This window comes from Spea bombifrons, chromosome 5 (genome assembly GCF_027358695.1).
Source record: "Spea bombifrons isolate aSpeBom1 chromosome 5, aSpeBom1.2.pri, whole genome shotgun sequence".
Lineage (NCBI taxonomy): Eukaryota > Metazoa > Chordata > Amphibia > Anura > Pelobatidae > Spea > Spea bombifrons.
Genome location: NC_071091.1, coordinates 41,262,031 through 41,281,443, shown reverse-complemented (window position 1 = coordinate 41,281,443; position 19,413 = coordinate 41,262,031). Strand labels below are relative to the sequence as shown.

General features: G+C 42.1%; 1 protein-coding gene across 3 annotated transcripts in view; it reads right to left on the bottom strand.

The window, feature by feature from the left end:
- Window positions 1–19,413, bottom strand: part of GRB10 (growth factor receptor bound protein 10) — a 260,061-nt gene that overhangs the window by 59,660 nt on the left and 180,988 nt on the right. For all 3 annotated transcript variants that reach the window (XM_053468138.1, XM_053468140.1, XM_053468139.1), the window contains exons 6-8: window positions 18,353–18,509; window positions 7,816–7,931; window positions 6,087–6,161 (exon numbers count right to left, since the gene is read on the bottom strand). In XM_053468138.1, the coding sequence (XP_053324113.1) occupies window positions 6,087–6,161; window positions 7,816–7,931; window positions 18,353–18,509 (348 nt within the window). The remainder of the gene's footprint in view (window positions 1–6,086; window positions 6,162–7,815; window positions 7,932–18,352; window positions 18,510–19,413) is intronic.

Sequence of the window (19,413 nt, the reverse complement as noted above, 5' to 3'; positions counted from 1 at the left end):
GTTCTTAATGGGTTTATCTGATCATTCCCGATGTTTGAAATGCCGCTCACCTGTGGCGGATCTTCTTCACGGCTTATGATCCTGCAGTTCTATTGTCCCGTTCTGGAATGCCCTACAGTTGTACATCACAGATACTCTGGGCATTTGTTTTGTAATTTCTGTTGAATGGGCAATTTTTGGTATATTCCCTGACCATGTTCCCCCCTCTGTAGCGAGAGCTAAATCTCTCTTGCTCACTATCTCGGCAGTGGCCAAACGGGCAATATTGACCCAATGGATTGCTCCTCAGCCACCTTTATTGCCTATGGTCCTGTCGCACTTACGCTTTTTGTTTTAGATGGATTGGCTTGAAGCCGTTCTCCATAAGGAAAGCAAGGTTAAATTTCTGTTTAACCGTTGGTCCCCATTTATCGCGACGCTGGATAGTAATACCAGATCGTCGTTATACCAATCATTTAATACTACAGAATGGTACTGCCTTCAGGTCCTGAGAGGTACTCGCCCCGTCCCGGGCTTTTGATCTTAATGTTGGGCGGGCTGGATGAATGTTGTGGCCCGAGGCTTTGCGTCGCTGGGGGTAATGATAACTTTGTGAAGGGAAAGATTTTGTACCTTACGATTGATTCCATGATTGTCCTCCTCATAACCTTACTTTTGGTCTCTCAGATCATTGTCTGTACTGTACGTTATACTGGAATTGTACATCACTTGTCTTTGTACATGTCAAGTTTTGTCAACATGTCCACATGTCTGGATGTAAACTTATTTTTATGTGTTATGCTTTGTCTTCTCTGTGGAATAAAGAAGTTTAAAAAAAATAAAATAATGATTTTGTGTATGGTCTAGACGGGTTTGGGTCTTTTTTCTAAAAAGGTATCAAGTTGCTTGGAAAAATATTTTTGTTTTGTGCTCTCCGGAAGGTTCTCTAGATAATTCTGACAGACCCTTGTCTGGGAAGCAGCTAGGGTCTGATACCTTGCCCACCATGCCCTGGACTGTTTTGCCCCAAAATATACCGTATTTGAATATAAGACAAGTTTTTTTCCCAGATCAAATGCTCTGAAAAATACCCCTCATCTTATATTCAAGGTCATCTTATAACCAGACCTCAAATAGAGGTCTGACTATAAGAGTAAGATCCAGATCCCCACAGCACTGCAGGGGACCTGGATCCTCATCTCTGGTAGCCAATGAACATCTGCATGATGTGTGCAGACATCCTCTGTCGCTGCCACGGTGTGACATGACCTTCTGGTGCTCTGCCATAGAAGGCTGTGTGGAAGTTCTGGGTAGCTGCGGAGGTAACTTCCACTGGTGCTTCCACGACAGAGCGCTGGCATCACATGACCCGTCGGAAGTGTCGGTCAGAAGCAGAGTTTGTCTACGAGCATCGCACAGACGTTCACAGACTGCCCCATTGGACACCAGGGAGAAGCACTGGGGGCAAGTCTGGGGATGCATTGGCTAGTCGGGTGGGGGCACAGAGTGGCATATGGGGGGTATAAGGCACATGTGGGGGCAGATGTGCATCACTGGCAAATTAAAGGAAAAAAAACATGAAATTCATTGTTCTCAATCATAGTTTTTATTTAATATGAAAAAATAGTTTAATTGTAAATATTAATTCACATGAAAAACTTTTTCCTATAGGGTAGTGTTATATGCAGACTTTTTCGCAATCATAGTTTTTATTTAATATGAAAAAATAGTTTACATGTGAATATTTACAATTAAAACTTTTTCCTATAGCGTAGTCTTATATGCAGACTTTTTCTTTTTTTCCTAAATATTTAAATTCTGGGGGGTTGGTTTCATAATCAGGGTCACTTTATAATCCAGCAAATATGGTATAATGTGTCTGCTTTGGAAGTCTCCCAGAACAGCAGGGCCTCCTAAGTACGCTCCAAATTGTCATCCACATATTTAGCCCAGGAGCCCTCCAAAAGAGTATTTGAAACCTCTCTCGCACCTAGATAGTTTGGAAATCTCCAGTGTCTGGTGAAGATCAAGCCCTGTCAGGAATCATATTATCCAAACTAGAGTGTGATCTGAAATTGCAATGTTTTCTATCTTCGATGCTACAATCTGAGAGATTATTCAGTTGGGAATTAAAAAATAGTCTAGTTTGGAAATCTCCAGTGTCTGGTGAAGATCAAGCCCTGTCGGAAATCATATTATCCAAACAAGAGTGTGATCTGAAATTGCAATGTTTTCTATCTTCGATGCTACAATCTGAGAGACTATTCAGTTGGGAATTAAAAAATAGTCTAGTCTGGAGCACATGAAATATGAGTGAACTGCTTCATTGTAGGGTATCTTATTCTCCAGGGGTCTGTTAATCGTAGTCTTTGGGCCAAAAGTCATCATAGAAGATGGTCCTGTTCTATGAAGTCTGGGGTCTAAAGTGTTATTAAAATAAGATTGGAAAAGGAGACATTGTTAATTTTTTCCCAACTGGGTCAATTGTGGTTTTGTGAACCATATGTGTCAGATTTACTGATTAATATTGCAACCCCACTTTTCTTGGATTTGTATGGAGCAGATACGTAGTCTGATAATTCTAGATCATATATTCACGTATGCCCCCCCCGCACAATTCCATTGTGTTTCCTGCACTAACCCCATGTGTGGGGAGTCAAATGACCTTAGTCCATTTAACTGGTGTGTTTAGACCAGCCACAGGGGTAAGAAGGGGTAGAAAGGGAGTGAGAAGGGGTAGAAAGGGAGTGAGAAGGGGTAGAAAGGGAGTGAGAAGGGGTAGACAGGGAGTGAGAAGGTAGACAGGGTGAAGGGGGAGAGGGGGTAGATAGAAAAAAAGGGATAGATAGGGAGAAAGGAGGGTGGCAAGAATATTGAAGTAATGAGTCAGAAAGAGAGAGAATGAATGGATTAATATGTGGATGCATTAATGAATATGTGTAAATGAAAGAATAAATGATTGTGTGAATGAAAATGAATTAGTGAGTGACTGTAAAAGTGTGTGTGAATCATAGGTGTATTATTGATTTGTAAAAAATCAAAGATGGTATAAGCAGGGTGTTTAGCACTCTGGACAAAGATGGCACAGGTAGCGTGTTTATGAGACAAAGATGGCGTACTTTCGGCTGTTTGGGGACAATGTTGACTCATGCAGGGCTGTTTGGCGACAAAGATGGCATGTCCTAAGTATGTGTAAGTTGGGTGCTGGTCAAGTTCAATGAGGGCAATGTGGACGTCAGGGTGGCTTTGGGGTGTGCAACCTGTGATCTATGCCTGTAATTTAGGGGGTTTTATCTATACCTTTAATGCAGAGTTTGTGTGTAATTTCCAATTGATATATACCTGCAAAGCTGGGTTTTGTGTTATTCTGTTGATCTGTATCTGCTGTGTTTCCATACATTATATATGTTTACCTGCAAATATAGGATTTGTATGTCTTATTCAGTTGATCAATACCTGGAGCGCTGTTTCCACGTGTTGCTTATCTGATCTATACCTGAGCTACAGGGAGTAAGTAAAAGAGAGGTGTGGTTTAGTGAATGAGGGGACAAAGGGACTCTGGGGATGATTATGGGGGAGCGGACCTCTCAATGTCACAGTGCAGTCAGAAGGAGGGAAGACTGTACTGACTCTCACAGTCTTCCCCAGATCTGCAGTCAGTGTGGCAAATATTTTTTTATTTGGTGTGGTAGCGGAGGGAGTGATTGTATGAAAGGGAGCATTGGGCGGCACCCAAGGAAATGCTTGGGTAGGGTCCAATTTTTTCACTATAAAATTTATTGGCAACAGGGTCTAATATTTATATATATATTGGCAGCAGGGGCAAATATTTATATATGTTTTGGCAGCAGGGTCTAATATTTATTTATATATTGGCAGCAGGGGCTAATATTTATATATATTTGCAGCAGGGGCTAATATATATTGGCTGCAGGGGCTATTATCAATAAATATTGGCTGCAGGGGCTAATATCAATATATTTTGCCAGTAGGGGCTAATTTTTATGTATATCTACAGCAGGGGCTAATAATATATATCGGAAGCAGGGTGTAATATTTCTATATATCGGAAGCAGGGTGTAATATTTCTATATAACGGAAGCAGGGTGTAATATTTCTATATATCGGAAGCAGGGTGTAATATTTCTATATAACGGAAGCAGGGTGTAATAGGTCTATATATTGGAAGCAGGGTCTAATATTAAGTACATCTTATGTAGTTAAAAATACACGTCTAACGCCTATATGTGTGTGTGTGTGTGTGTGTGTGTATATATATATATATATATATATATATATATATATATATATATATATATATATATATAGTGTATATGTACCGTTTTATAATTGGTCCCTGGACCCCCATGTGCCCCCCCTAAATATGAAAGCTGGAGATGCCACTGATCAGGCTCCCAAAGTTGTTTCCCAGGTAGCCAGATATTATCAAATTTATCAAGCTTTATAGTTTTAATGAAATATCCTCTTTCCATTAAGTACTGATAATGGGTTTGGTTAATAACTAATTCCCAGTTAATTAAGCCTGCTTGTCTGCAGCGTCTAGCTATGCAAATGTTTGCAGCCAGAAGAATGTGCATAATAATAATCCTGTGGTTTAGCTGAAATTTCTCAAGACCCAGATGAAACAAAAACATCTGTGGATCTAGTTGATCCTGGAAGTGATCCAAGTAATTGCGAAACGTTGTTTCTGAAATTTAGTAGTTGCGGACACTCCCACCATATATGGGCAAATGTGTCAATGTGAGCAGAGCAACGCTAACACCTATTTGGGTGTATATTACTGATTTTGAGTCTAGTTGGAACCAAATAGCATCTGTAAATGATCTTAATATAGATCTCTATTAAATGTATCGAATGGACATGTTTTTTAGTTGATACAAAGGCCTGACACCATTGTTCCAAGGAGAAATCAATACCGAGATCGTTTTCCCACTTCAAGATCGATGGGTCTTTCTCATCTTTTTGAAGAGATGGTAAAAGGGTAGTTGAACTAAATCAAGAGCCTCTTGATTTAAAAGATTACCAATACAGGAAATTTCACATATTTGCCATTTGGTCAGGTCTATATCCCGATTGAATAATGGATATATATGGTGGGGAAGAATTAACATTGTAAAACCTATGTTCTGCCCAAATTTGTTTATCTATTTAGAATGATTCCTTTGAAAATTCCAAACAGTTAGATCAAACTCAATTCAATAAATTTATATGGGCAAACAGACGCCCGAGGATTTCAATGAAAATACCGTCAAAAAAGAAAATACAAGGTGGTTTGTGAAGTCCCATGATACAAGATTATGCTCAGGCAGTGCTATTATCCCATTCAATCATTTCACAGTCATGCCTGGCAGAGAAAGAGAGATGGTTCAAATATGAAGCTGCAATAGAGGGGAAAGGAAGGGATGCCTTATCTCTCTCTTGGCAATTTGATAGAAAAAAGAATATTAACATATGTTTAACTTTAGGACATATCTTAGAAGAATGGAGACTAATAAAGAGACAACTTGGGCTCACAAATAAACTTCTTCCGATTCTTCCAATAAGAGTGATATCCAAAAATGTTGATAATTTAGATTTAAGAACACAAAGAGGGATTAACAACATATCTGATAACTGATGGAATAATAATAAAATGAAAACTTTCCATGAATTACACAAAAAAATTACCACAAAGCCAACTGTTTAACTATCTGAGGGTAAAAAATGTAATAGAAAGACACCTATATACAGGAGATTGTTCACAAAAAAATGTAAATCTAGCATTTGCTCTGAAAAAAAACCTCGTCTTATAATCGAGCAAATACGTTATATATAAGTTGTACGTTCTTTACCATTTTATGTATGTTATGTCTATTGATGTGTTGTCTTAAGATATGTTGTATATAGAAGATTACATATGTATACTCTATTTTGTAAAGAAAAAAGAGGAAAATAAAGATAAAAACTCATGACTGAAGGCATTAGCAAATTACATCAACCGATGACTTAAGTGGCTGCACGGGTGTGATTTGACAAAATACGACTATTAGTTAACATTGAGGGATGTTAATGTTGACTCATTTATGTAGGTTTAATTATTAAAATACCTGCAATAAATGAGATTGAGGAATGCTGCCATTTGATTGTTGACACCAGGTCACCATCTGTTCTGGAAAGAAACTCTAAAAAGCAAATAAATAAAGTGTTAAAAGCAAAGGCAAGAGCATGTATATGTTTTTGGTCAAAAGAAAGCGAATATAAAAAAAGACAAAAAAGAGCAAACAGGCAAATAAAATTGTGTTCTTTCTTTCTGGATCAGCTGTAACGTTTTAGCCACATTGCAATTCGATTTTGTATTTTTAACATGTTGCCTATTTTACTGTAATGCTGATCAACAGATGAGAAGTTCTATAAGTCGGGTATATTTTACCAATAAATATAACAGACGTTGTTAGGGCAATGTAATATAGTACTACCCTATATGGACAGATTTATGATTAGGATTTCAATTCACTAGAAGTAAAGGGCCTAGCCCAACCCCTGAAAAACAGCCTCATACCATTATCCCTCCTCCATCAAACTTTGCAGTTGGCACAATGGAGCCAGGCAGGTAACATTCTCCTGAAATCCACCAAATTCAGACTCACCCAGACTGCCAAACAGAGAAGATTGATTCATCGCTCAACATAACACGTTAGTCACCACTGTGACTATTGGCATTATACTTTGTGATGCGTGGCCTGCATGCAACTCTTCGGTCATGGAAACCCATTCCATGAAGCTCCTGCCGTACAGTTTTTGCGCTGATATTAATGCTAGTGGAAGTTTGGAACTCTTCAGTGTTGGCAACCATGCACCTCATACCTCGGTAACCCTGCTCTGTGACGTGGTATTCTGCTTTGTAGTTGAGTTTCTGCCGTTCCAAAACGCTTCCACTTTCCAATAATACCAGTTGACCATGAAAGTGGAATCATATTACAGTACCATTCTTGAATTGAGCTATTCAGATGCTGCTCGTGCTTGATTTTATACACTTGTTGCAATGGGTCTGATTGAAACACTAGAATTCATTAAGAGGTGTGCCCCAATACTTTTGTCCATATAGGGTACTTACTGGCAGACTTGGACTGCTCGCAATGGAATGTTTTTTTTAAAAAATGTATGTCAGATAGCAGCCTGGTATGGGGGGGTAGTGGGAGTCATGAGTAAAAGTGGATGTAAAAGGGAAAAGCACAGACTAAGTACTTTTGGTATCATTAGTCAACCCTGCAGCAAAGGGAAGCACATGGAGCTTACCCTTGTTGGCTATGCTGTTACCAGACTGCTTAGCTAGTAAAATATTGCTTGAATAGATTGATAGAGAAAGTGAGAGAAAAAGAGGGTTTGAGGGATTATATAAAAAAGTTTTGTCTCAGTTAATTCTATTCTCTCAGTATGTACATTAATCAAACTCTGTTCAAGTGTAGCTTCCATCTATTCCCACACATTGTGATCTCGCTCTGCTGGCCACAAATATAGGACATCATAAACCAACCAGACCAAGAACAGCACAAGGGTGTACTGACATGAAAAAACGATGACGACATCGCTAATAATAATGGTACCATTGATAATAATAAAAATCTTATGAAAGTGAGTATGGGATTACCACTAACCTGTTTTAATGCTGTATCTATATAAGAGGTAATGTGCCAGTAATAACTTTTTATTTCATAAGAGAGAATCACTGGGCAGAAATGCAGACTATAAAAAGGGTAAGCATTTTATTTCACACTGTTAATTTGTAATGGATCTTTGCATATTTAAAAGAAGATAATGAAAAAGATGCAAGCTTACCACAGGATTCTTAAAAAATTCATATTTTGCATAATTCTTTCTGAACAAAAATTTGCTTTCACTTGACATCATGGTCTGGACGTGTACAACTATTTCGTGATCTTCTAAACACCTCTCTAGATTAAAAACAGAAAAAATATTTTGTTACTGATGAAACACATATACCGTATTACCAATGTAAGCAAACAGTCAGCTTGAAATGCTATGGAATTTGTGTACCATCCTCAGTGGGTAAACCCAAAACAGGATGTTATACTCTCTTGCATATGACTTGACACGGCGATACAGTGGAATACATAGAATGCTGAAGTTTATTCACCAGACTGAATTTGTATGCTAGATTATCTGACTTTTCTGGTTTTATAAATGTATATTCATTTTACATATGTCTCTTTAAATTCTTAAATAAAGGTTGTCCTTGAAAACCCCTTCAAATTTGGTGAGAAAAAAAATCTCCTAAAACATTAGAACCACTGGCATATGAATATATATGACCACTATAACATAATAGTAAATCCTTAGGGTTTTGTTTCAGTGATGAGATCTCTCTGCACATACAATGGGGCTCAGCCTAATGACAGTCTGAACTCTACCCTGTCAGCAGGAGTCAGTACTATTACATTTGATGTGCATTATTATTATTTATTGTTTTATTTAGTACCATCAAATTCCGTAGCGCTGTACAATGGGTAGACAGGACATAAGTAGTATGTAACATAACAAATTTACTTACAGATAGGTAAGTGAGGAGGGCCCTGCTCAAACAAGTTTACAATCTAGAGGGATTTAGGGTGTAATTACACAATAGGTAAAAGTGCCGTCGTTAGGGATAGACCTGCCACACTAGTAAAAGAATTGCAGGAGAGGGACCAGGAAAGGTGAGCTAAAGGAATATGGGAGAGCGTTAATGTGCTATGTTGTAAGCGTCCTTAAAGAAGTGGGTCTTGAGGGATTTTTTTGAAAGAATAAAGGCACGGAGAAAGACGGAAAGGCCGGGGAGAGCATTCCAGAGTATAGGGGCAGCCCTTGAGAAATCTTGTAAGCGTGCATGAGAGCAAGAAATCAAAGGATAGAAGGAGATCATTGGATGAGCGTAGAGACCGGTTAGGAGTGTATTTATAGATGAGCGAGGAGATGTAGGAAGGGGAACTGCTGTGAAGGGGTTTGAAAGCAAGCGTGAGGATTTTAAAATAAATTCTTAAGCGCACAGGCAGCCAGTGAAGACACCAAGACAGCGTGCATGAGTAGGCGGGGAGATGATAGCACCATTAACATTGAGGGAGATGGATGGGGGAATTTCAGCATTGGAGGGAGGGAAGATGATGAGTTCAGTTTTGGAGAGGTAAAGTTTCAAGAAACGTGCAGACATCCAGGTAGAGACAGATAGTTAGTTAAACGATCTAAGACAGAGGGAGAAAGATCAGGGGAGGATAGATAGATCTGGGTGTCATCAGCGTACAGGTGGTATTGAAAGCCAAAGGATGAGATCAGTTTGCCAAGGGAGGAAGTGTAAAAGAGAACAGAATGGGTCCTAAAACTGAGCCTTGGGGTACCCCAACTGAGAGAGGGAGGAGAAGTGTAACTGGAGACAGAGACGCTGAAGATACGACCGGAGAGGTAGGAAGTGAACCAGGAGAGAGCAGTGTCACGGAAGCATTTGAAGAAGAGGGTGCAGTAGAAAGGTCCAGTAGGATTGTGCATCAGAAACATTGGTGACTGCCATGGAGAACCCCACAGTATCTGATGGCCCCCTTCTGGAAACAGAAATGCTTCATGATCACTTCGATCAGCTACAGTGAGAAGTGGGAGAAACAGGTTGAATACCTAGATATGCTTCTTACACATGTTGAATAGAGATCTGTGGTTGCTTCCCATAAATTTGAATCTTGTGTCCCATGATTTAGCTCACTCTAAGCAATCCCTTTCCCTTGTTTCTATGGATTCTGCCTTCCCTTCTTCTCTGATGTATTCCAATCAATCACGCTGCTCTTACACCGTGCCAAAATGTTGTTCTCAGATTCACCTGCATGGGCTAGAACAATTCCCAAAACAGTTGTATATAGGTGGAATACTTGGGTGTTTGCAATGCTGATAAAATAGATGGCAGACTTTTTATGTCACTAGTTGGGAAATTCATGCTAAAGAAAAATTTTCTTTAATAGCTGGATGTAAAGCATTGCAAGATGACAAACGGCAATTAAATCTTGTCAGATTTATTTATTTTAACTAGGTAACTAAAATAACAGACCATAAAGGGGTTAGTGAATATAGCCTTCCCGATTTCAGTAAGGCATTTCATAGTGTACCACATAGAAGACTGGTGAATTGCAGTTTGATTAGTTGAATGGATAATGCAATGGTTGAGTGGTTGTATTAATAATGTCTGGAGCTCCTCTTGCAGGTTAAATACAGGTACTACTACAACCATGCAAGTCAATGGAGCCCAAATTTCTAATCACACTGTGATTAGTAAAATATCTGAAATAAAAAAAACGAACATGGAAAAAATAAAAATAGCTAATAAAATACAAAAAAAACCATTTAAAAATAATTATGCAGTGATGTCAGGGCAAAAATAATAAAATAAATGTAAAATAAGTTTATTATGGGCAAGTGCTAAAATTAGCGCTGTATCTTCCCAAAAATCCTGACATGGAAAGAGTTAAAGTAAAAGCATTTCATATACTCAAGGGGTGTCTACTTAAAAAAAAAAATTATGGTTTGATAGGGTAAACTGGAGTGGCCAGGCTCAAAGACAGGGCTTGGCACAGACTGACCAAAATGGAAAAAAGCGCACTTCCCAAATGTGACCTTTTAGCCCCCAAACTACCAGACAAACTGAACACATACTGAGGTGTTTAACAGTGTACCAGGAGCTGTAAATTCACACCTGAAGTACAAGTTCTGTGATAAAAAAATTTTAAAAAATCACTACCACAAATTGACAATGGCTGGTGGTAAAATGAGTGCATTGAAAAGGTTAAAATATGCTCATCTGAAAAACTTGGGGTGTCTAGTTTTCAAAAATATATGGTTTGATGGGGTAAATTGAATTAGCCTGCTTCAAAGATCGCCCACTTTGGACATAGGAGCAGTAGGACCATGTGTCAAAGTAAAAAAATGCGCACTTCCCAAATGTGGCATTTTACCTCCCAAACAAACCCATGCATGGGGGATATCATTGTACTCTGGAAATGTTCCCGAACACATATTCAGGTGTTTGACATATATCAGGAGCTGTAAATCCATACCTAAAGTCAGGGGCGCGCTGGGCCAGGGGGACAATTACCCCTAGGCTGCCCTAAATCTAAACTTAACTGCCCCAGCACCCACGGTGGGCCGGCCAGTCCATGGGCCGGCACACCGAGATGTCATTACAGCCGATGCGGCTGCGAGTTTTAAAGTGGCCGTAAGAACGCATCCGCCGATCGCTCAATGATTTTGAAGCAGCTGGTGTGCCTGCCCCATGCCGCTCCAAAGTGCCTCAGTGAGGCTCTTCGTCCCGCCTCTTTGAAGAAGTGACGTGCCGCTGAAAGGGGCAGGCTCACACGGAACAGTTCCTCGTGACAGGGAGACCACATTGGAGGAGAGCAGAGTCTGCAGGGGAAGGAAGCCAGCAAAAAAATGTATTTAAAAAAAAAAATAATAGTTGGGGTGATGGGTGGAAGGGAACCCATATTCAAAGGGGACAACAATTAAATACAAAAAGGGGGTGGCTGGGGGTATAGGTACACAACAGGGTGGTTGTTGCATCACATATATCAATACACAAAGGGGGGTGGGTGGCTGAGGGCAATACACATTGGTACATTAAACAGTACAAAAGGGGGCATCAATACACAAGGAAGGGAGCTAGCTGGGGACATCACAAATAAACAAACAAGGTTGTGGGGCATAAATTGTCAGGGTCCTGCAGGAAGGATTCGCCGCAGCGACTCACCGGAGTACCCGCTGCCCGCGGGTACGGGTTCCATCGCCGCGACATCCATCTTCTGTTCTTCCTCCGGCGTGTGTAGCTAGGGGCGAGCGCGCGCCCTCTAGCTTAACTTTATTGTTCCCATTCTGGGAACACTGTGTGCACGCTCGGAGACTGTCCCGCCCCTAGGGGTGGGGCGTAGCCGAGCGGCAAGTTTAAAACCAAGCACTGAGCTTTGCTCAGTGCTCAGTTATTGTGCTTCCTATACGTACCTTCTGAGTGCTCTCTCCTGCTGATTGACCCTTCGTATACCAGACCCGGCTTGCCTTGACTCCTCTACTTACCTACCCTTCGTGTACCAGACCCGGCTTGCCTTGATTCCTCTATTGATTGACCCTTCGTGTACCAGACCCGGCTGGCCTACGTTTATCCTTGCGGTTCCTCCTTGGCCTTGGCGTCTAAACGGCTGCTTCACCCGTGTACCGATTTTTGGCTTCTCCTTGACTTCGTTTTTGGAACTTATTATCTATTACGTGCCTGTTTCTCCTGCATACTGGTCTCCGCTCCATTACTGTCGTTGCAGTCCAGTATCCCTGATATAATAACTGAGCCCGATGGAGGCCGCAGGAGTCTCAGATGCTATCGCTGCACTGACGCAACAGGTAGCAGCGATTCACCAGACCCTTCAAGAATTGCAGAGCAATCAAAACCATGTGAGACAGCAGATTCACCAAATTCAGCTGCAACTTCAACAAAATCCTGTTCCGGCTCAAGCTAATCCTGCTCCAGTTCCCGAGGGGGCCTCCGCCCCTGAACCCCCAATTCCACTCCCTGAACGCTTCACAGGTGACCGCACTAAATATCGTGCTTTTATCACCTCCTGCCAGATTTTGTTTACACTTAAACCCAGAACTTTTCCTACTGATTACATCCGGGTTCATACCGTGATTGCTCTCCTGTCTGATGAACCGCAAGCATGGGCCCACAATCTCATCCACTCCGGCAGTCCTCTCCTGGATTCATGGCCATCATTTCGTCAAGCCTTTGATGCTCTCTACGATGATCCTTTTCGTACTTCCTCTGCTACTACCTCCTTGAGAACACTTAAACAAGGGAAACGGCAAGTCGAAGAATACATCACAGATTTCAGGCGTTTGGCTCTTGACTCCTCCTGGAATGAGGCAGCGCTTCATGATCAGTTCCGTTGGGGGCTTTCGGAGGCTGTGAAGGATGAACTGGCTCGCACCACCACTCCTACTGGCTTGGAAGACCTTATCACCTTGGCCACTCAAATTGATCGCCGACTCCGTGAGAGACGTAAAGAACGGTTATCCACCTCTCCCTCCTGGACTCCGGCCAGATCCTCGTCAACTTCCCTGGTGTCTCTACCTCAGGAGGAACCAATGCAGATTGGGATTGTTCGAGGTCCCTTAACTGCGGCGGAGAAAGAACGTCGTCGCTCCCTAGGACTTTGTCTCTATTGCGGCAAAGCTGGCCATGCGTTCCAGGACTGTAGAGCTCGACCCCGTTCCAACAAGAGTAAGCGATCTTTAGCACACCTGCACATTCGCTCTGATCCTGCTACAAGTAACCCTTCTCACCTATCCCTCTCCGTATCTTTACAGTGGAGGAAGGGCTTCGCTAACCTTTCTGCAATGATTGACTCCGGAGCAAGTGGAAACTTTATTGATCAAAAATATGTTCAGTCCCTCTCTATTCCTACACATCGCAAGAGACACCCTATTTCCATCCTGCTCGTGGACGGTAGTCCTCTAAAGACTGGGCCTATCATCCAAGAAACCTGCACCCTGCACCTTAAGATCGGCGACAAGCATGTGGAAACTCTCCGCTTTGACGTCGTTCCATCCCCTATTTCTCCCCTCATTCTCGGTCTCCCATGGCTGCGCCTACACAATCCCTCCATTAACTGGGAGACGGGGGTTTTTCGTTTTACCTCGCATCATTGTAACCAGAACTGTTTACAGCGTACTACGGTCTGTCTCACCCAGTCCACTGCCGGTTTACCAGACCAATACAGACAGTACGCGGACGTCTTCGAAAAGAAGGCCGCTGAGGAACTTCCACCTTCTAGGTCATACGATTGTCCTATTGAACTTTATCCTGGGGCACCCATTCCATTCGGCAGAATCTACCCATTGTCTGAACCTGAATTGACTACCTTAAAGGAATACGTGGACGACAATCTCGCTAGAGGCTTTATTCGTCACTCCACATCTCCAGCCGGTGCAGGCATCTTCTTCGTACACAAAAAAGACGGAGGCTTACGTCCCTGCATTGACTACAGAGATCTTAACAACATTACTGTAAAAAATAGATATCCCCTTCCGTTGATCCCTGAACTTCTCGAGCATGCTCGTTCTGCGAATTTCTTCACCAAGATCGATTTACGAGGAGCTTATAACCTAGTGAGGATCCGCAAAGGAGATGAATGGAAGACAGCGTTCCGATGTCGCTACGGTCATTATGAGTACCTTGTAATGCCATTTGGGCTATGCAACGCCCCCGCCACATTCCAACATTTTATTAACGACGTCTTCCGCGACATCTTGGATCACTTTGTTATAGTGTATCTGGACGATATTTTAATTTTTTCTCCATCTCTAGAGCTTCATCGATCACATGTTAACCAAGTACTCGCTAGACTACGAACCCATGGACTGTATGCAAAACTTGAAAAGTGTATGTTCGAAGTCCAAAGCATCGAGTTTTTAGGGTATATCTTGTCCCCCACAAACATCCAGATGGATCCCAAAAAGGTGGAGGCGATTCTTAATTGGCCGCCACCCATCGACCGGAAGGGGGTGCAGCGATTCATTGGCTTCGCTAATTATTATCGTAAATTTATCAGAGACTTTTCAAAGCACATACAGCCTCTCTCAGCTCTCACATCTACAAGCAATAAGTTTGTCTGGACAGAGGGTGCTCAAAAGACTTTCCAATTTCTAAAGGACAAATTCGTTTCTGCTCCTATCCTCCAGCTACCTAATCCCCACAACCCATTTACCCTCGAGGTTGACGCCTCGGATACCGCGGTAGGTGCAGTACTATCACAGAGGCAGGAGACTGATGGTCAACTGCACCCCGTGGCTTACTTCTCTCGGACCCTTTCTCCTGCTGAGAGGAATTATTGTGTAGGAGAGAGAGAATTGCTGGCTATTAAGCTGGCCTTAGAAGAATGGAGGCACCATCTCGAGGGGGCATTACATCCTGTCACGGTCTATACCGACCATAAGAACTTGGAGTACCTACGCTCGGCTAAACGCCTGCAACCCCGCCTGGCTAGGTGGGCACTGTTTTTTACCCGATTTCAGCTGCACATCACGTATCGCCCAGGGTCCCGCAACACTAAAGCTGATTCCCTGTCACGTATGTTTGATGGAGCACCTGTCTCCCCTCCTGATCAAGATACCGTTTTAGCTCCCTCACACTTCCTTGCTTTGACCCACTCTATTTGGGAGTCAGTTCGGAGATACTCCACTCATGCTGACTCCTCCAAAATCCCAGGATTACAGAAACGACAGGGGTTTTATTACCACCAAGACCGGGTATACGTACCTCCTGCAGCCCGGCTCCAAATTCTACGAGCACACCATGACTCACCTGTTGCAGGTCACGGGGGTCTTCATCAGACTTTGGACTTAATAAAACGTTCCTTCTGGTGGCCCACTCTGAAAGACGACGTGACCAAGTACGTTTTTTCATGTGACACTTGTGCCCGTTCTAAGGGGATGCCTCAACGTCCAGCAGGTCTTCTTCAACCCCTTCCCGCTCCGGCTAGACCATGGACTGAGATTTCTCTGGATTTTGTTACGGATCTACCTACCTCTGATCGTTTTACTACTTTATTGGTGATTGTGGACAGATTTACCAAGATGGCTCACTTTATTCCGTATAATCATCTCCCATCTGCCACAGAGACTGCCACTTTATTTATCCGGAATATCTTTCGCTTACACGGTTTACCTGAGACAGTGGTGTCCGACAGGGGGTCTCAATTCACCTCGCGATTCTGGAGGGCGTTTTGTGAACAACTTCATGTACGTCGTTTCCTATCGTCAGCATATCATCCTCAAAGCAATGGTCAAACGGAACGTACGAACCAAACACTGGAACAATACCTCAGATGTTATACTACATACTTACAGGATGATTGGAGTTCCTATTTACCCCTTGCAGAGTTTGCTTATAATAATCACTTACACCGCTCCATCCAGATGTCACCGTTTTTTGCTAATTATGGATACCATCCGACTATGTTACCCGGTGCACCCATTCACAGTACTGTTCCTTCTGTTACTGACCACGTCACTCATCTATCGAAAAACTTCCAGTTAATCCGTTCCACGTTACTCGATGCTCAACGTTCCTATAAGGCATTTGCAGATCGTCATAGACGAGAGGCTCCAACCTATCAGCTTGGAGAGAAGGTCTGGCTCTCTACCAAACATCTTAGATTGACATGCCCCACAACAAAACTAGGCCCTAGATATATCGGGCCTTTCTCCATCTCACGCCTCATCTCGCCCTCGGCTGTAGCACTACAATTACCAAGCTCCATGTCTGTACACCCAGTGTTTCATGTATCACTACTTAAACCTTGGCACGACAATCCATTCCCGGGCCGGCATCCCACTCCTCCCCCTCCTGTTTTAATCAATGACACTCCGGAATATGAGATAGAAGAAATTCTGGATTCCCGTTACCACCGCAACCAATTGCAGTATCTGATACGCTGGAAGGGCTATGACCCAGATGAGGACTCTTGGGAACCGGCCGCCACAGTTCATGCACCTGACCTAGTCTCTTCTTTTTATGACCTCCATCCTGGACGCCCCGGTTCTGTTAGAGGCCGGAGGCCTCTCGTTAAGGGGGGGATCTGTCAGGGTCCTGCAGGAAGGATTCGCCGCAGCGACTCACCGGAGTACCCGCTGCCCGCGGGTACGGGTTCCATCGCCGCGACATCCATCTTCTGTTCTTCCTCCGGCGTGTGTAGCTAGGGGCGAGCGCGCGCCCTCTAGCTTAACTTTATTGTTCCCATTCTGGGAACACTGTGTGCACGCTCGGAGACTGTCCCGCCCCTAGGGGTGGGGCGTAGCCGAGCGGCAAGTTTAAAACCAAGCACTGAGCTTTGCTCAGTGCTCAGTTATTGTGCTTCCTATACGTACCTTCTGAGTGCTCTCTCCTGCTGATTGACCCTTCGTGTACCAGACCCGGCTGGCCTACGTTTATCCTTGCGGTTCCTCCTTGGCCTTGGCGTCTAAACGGCTGCTTCACCCGTGTACCGATTTTTGGCTTCTCCTTGACTTCGTTTTTGGAACTTATTATCTATTACGTGCCTGTTTCTCCTGCATACTGGTCTCCGCTCCATTACTGTCGTTGCAGTCCAGTATCCCTGATATAAATGCACAGAGGGGGGTTTCTGGGGGCACAGATACACATGGGGCGATACACAAGGGTCTGGGGGAATACATTAAAACTAAAGGGGGGCCTGGCTGGGGCATCAATACACAAAGTACAAAGCACTACGTACAGCGTAAAAAGGGCACTGCATAACAACATGAAAACATAATCCCAACAGCGAATGGAGCATCATGATTTGGGCTGCTTTGGTGCCTCGATAGCTTGCCATCATTGAGGGAAACATGAATTCCCAAGTTTAGCAAGGTATCAAGTATGATAACGTCAGACTAGCTGTACATCAGCTAAAGCTCAGTAGAAGATGGATGAGTCAAGCGGACAATGTCCCTAAACACCGAAGTAAATCTACTACAGAATGGCTAAAAAAAAATATCCACCTTTTGGAGTGTCCCAATGAGAGCCCAGACCTTAACTCATTAGAGATGCTGTGACATTACTTCAGTTACACCATTTATCTTAAGAATATGGCTGAGCTTAAGAAGTTCTGTTAGGAAGAATGGTCTACAATTCCTTCTGAATGTTGTGCAGGTCTGATCTGCAGCTACCGAAACCATTTCTTTGAGGTTATTGCTGCCGCAGGAGGTTCAACTAGTTATTTGATCCAGGGGTTCACTTGCTTTTCCCACCAGCACAGTGAATATTTACTGGGCGTGTTCAATATACACATAAAAGATGATTGTTTGTGTGTTATTAGATTAAGTACATTGCTTGTCTACACTTGTTACTTAGATGTAGATCAGATCACATTTTTTGAACACAATGCAGAAAACTCTAAAGGCTTCTTTAACTTTTTCTTGCCACTGAATTTGCATGTATTATTGGCCTACTGATGTCATCGTGGTGGAAATGTTCACTCCACTTGCAGAACACATTGTGAAACCACAGGTCTCATATAAAAGGACACAGTACAAAATTTACCAAAATTAAATGTGAAGAAAGGAGAACAAAAAAAATATTACAGGCAGCAATGTAAGCAATGGCATTAGTAATTTATGAGAGATCCCCGAAGAGCTATTGATCCATACAGCATGAAGAAATAAAGCTCCCGCGTGACCTCCTCATAATGTAGGGTCCTGCTCCTGGCCCTGCCTCCAACTACACCCTAATTGTGCTTTTTTGGGCACCAGAAACATTGATAATTCTTTTCAGATCAACTGATCAGCGTTATTTGTATCTCCCTACCTAATCCTATATTGGGGTGGTGCTCCACTAGTGTCCAGCTGTTGTCATCCACACAATGGCTTTTATAAACAAGAAGCTGGCAGAAATCTCTGGCTGTCATGTCCGCATGAATCTCCACGACTTTGCGTGTTCCATCTTCACTGAATACTTTTACAACCTGCAATATAAAAGATACAATTAACTGACTTTTCATTCCAACATCATTAATCAAATGGATGTTTTGCCTCATGAGATCCATTGTAAAACAAAAAAAAATAGTATGCGCACGTGATTATCATTCATACATACCTTCAAGGGATCCATGTATGAAGTGGATATAGAGGCAAAAGGTGATCATTGTTGGCCTTATTTGCATTCGCCTACCCAGAATTCCTTCTGGTTGTGGCAGCACCATGGGATTTCTGGGAACAAACAAGCCTTCTGGCTTGTCTGGTAGTTGTGGATAAGTGTTTAATAATGCTTCTACTACCCCTTAATTTTAAGTGGAAGGGTTTTGTACCATAATAGTTTTTTTTGCAGCATTAGTTTTATTAATCTTAAGGGACTTCAAGAGAAAACTATCTCACCCACCCACATACTATACACATATAAATGGTTAATTTAATGATACTTAATTCTACCTCAACATACACACAAAACAATGCATAAAAATTTAAATTGTAATACACATACACAATTAGAAAACATCTTGCATTCAAACATACACATCCATAAAAATCTGTATTCTTATTCATTCTATACACACACATTTATATATATATATATATATATATATATATATATATATATACATATATATATACATATATATATACATATACACATATACACACACACATATCCATACACACATTTAAATACACACACATATTGTCAGATGTAGACCGAAAAACACATATTATACCTTGACATATTAGGCTCACAAAAAACAAAATGGAGTTCGCTTCATATTGTTTTCTTTAAATCATATTAAGATCTCTTTCCCACATAGAGAATAAAGAAATATCTGTTTAAGCAAGTATGTCCCTATTCAAATGTATGGCCCAATTAAAGGAGATTTA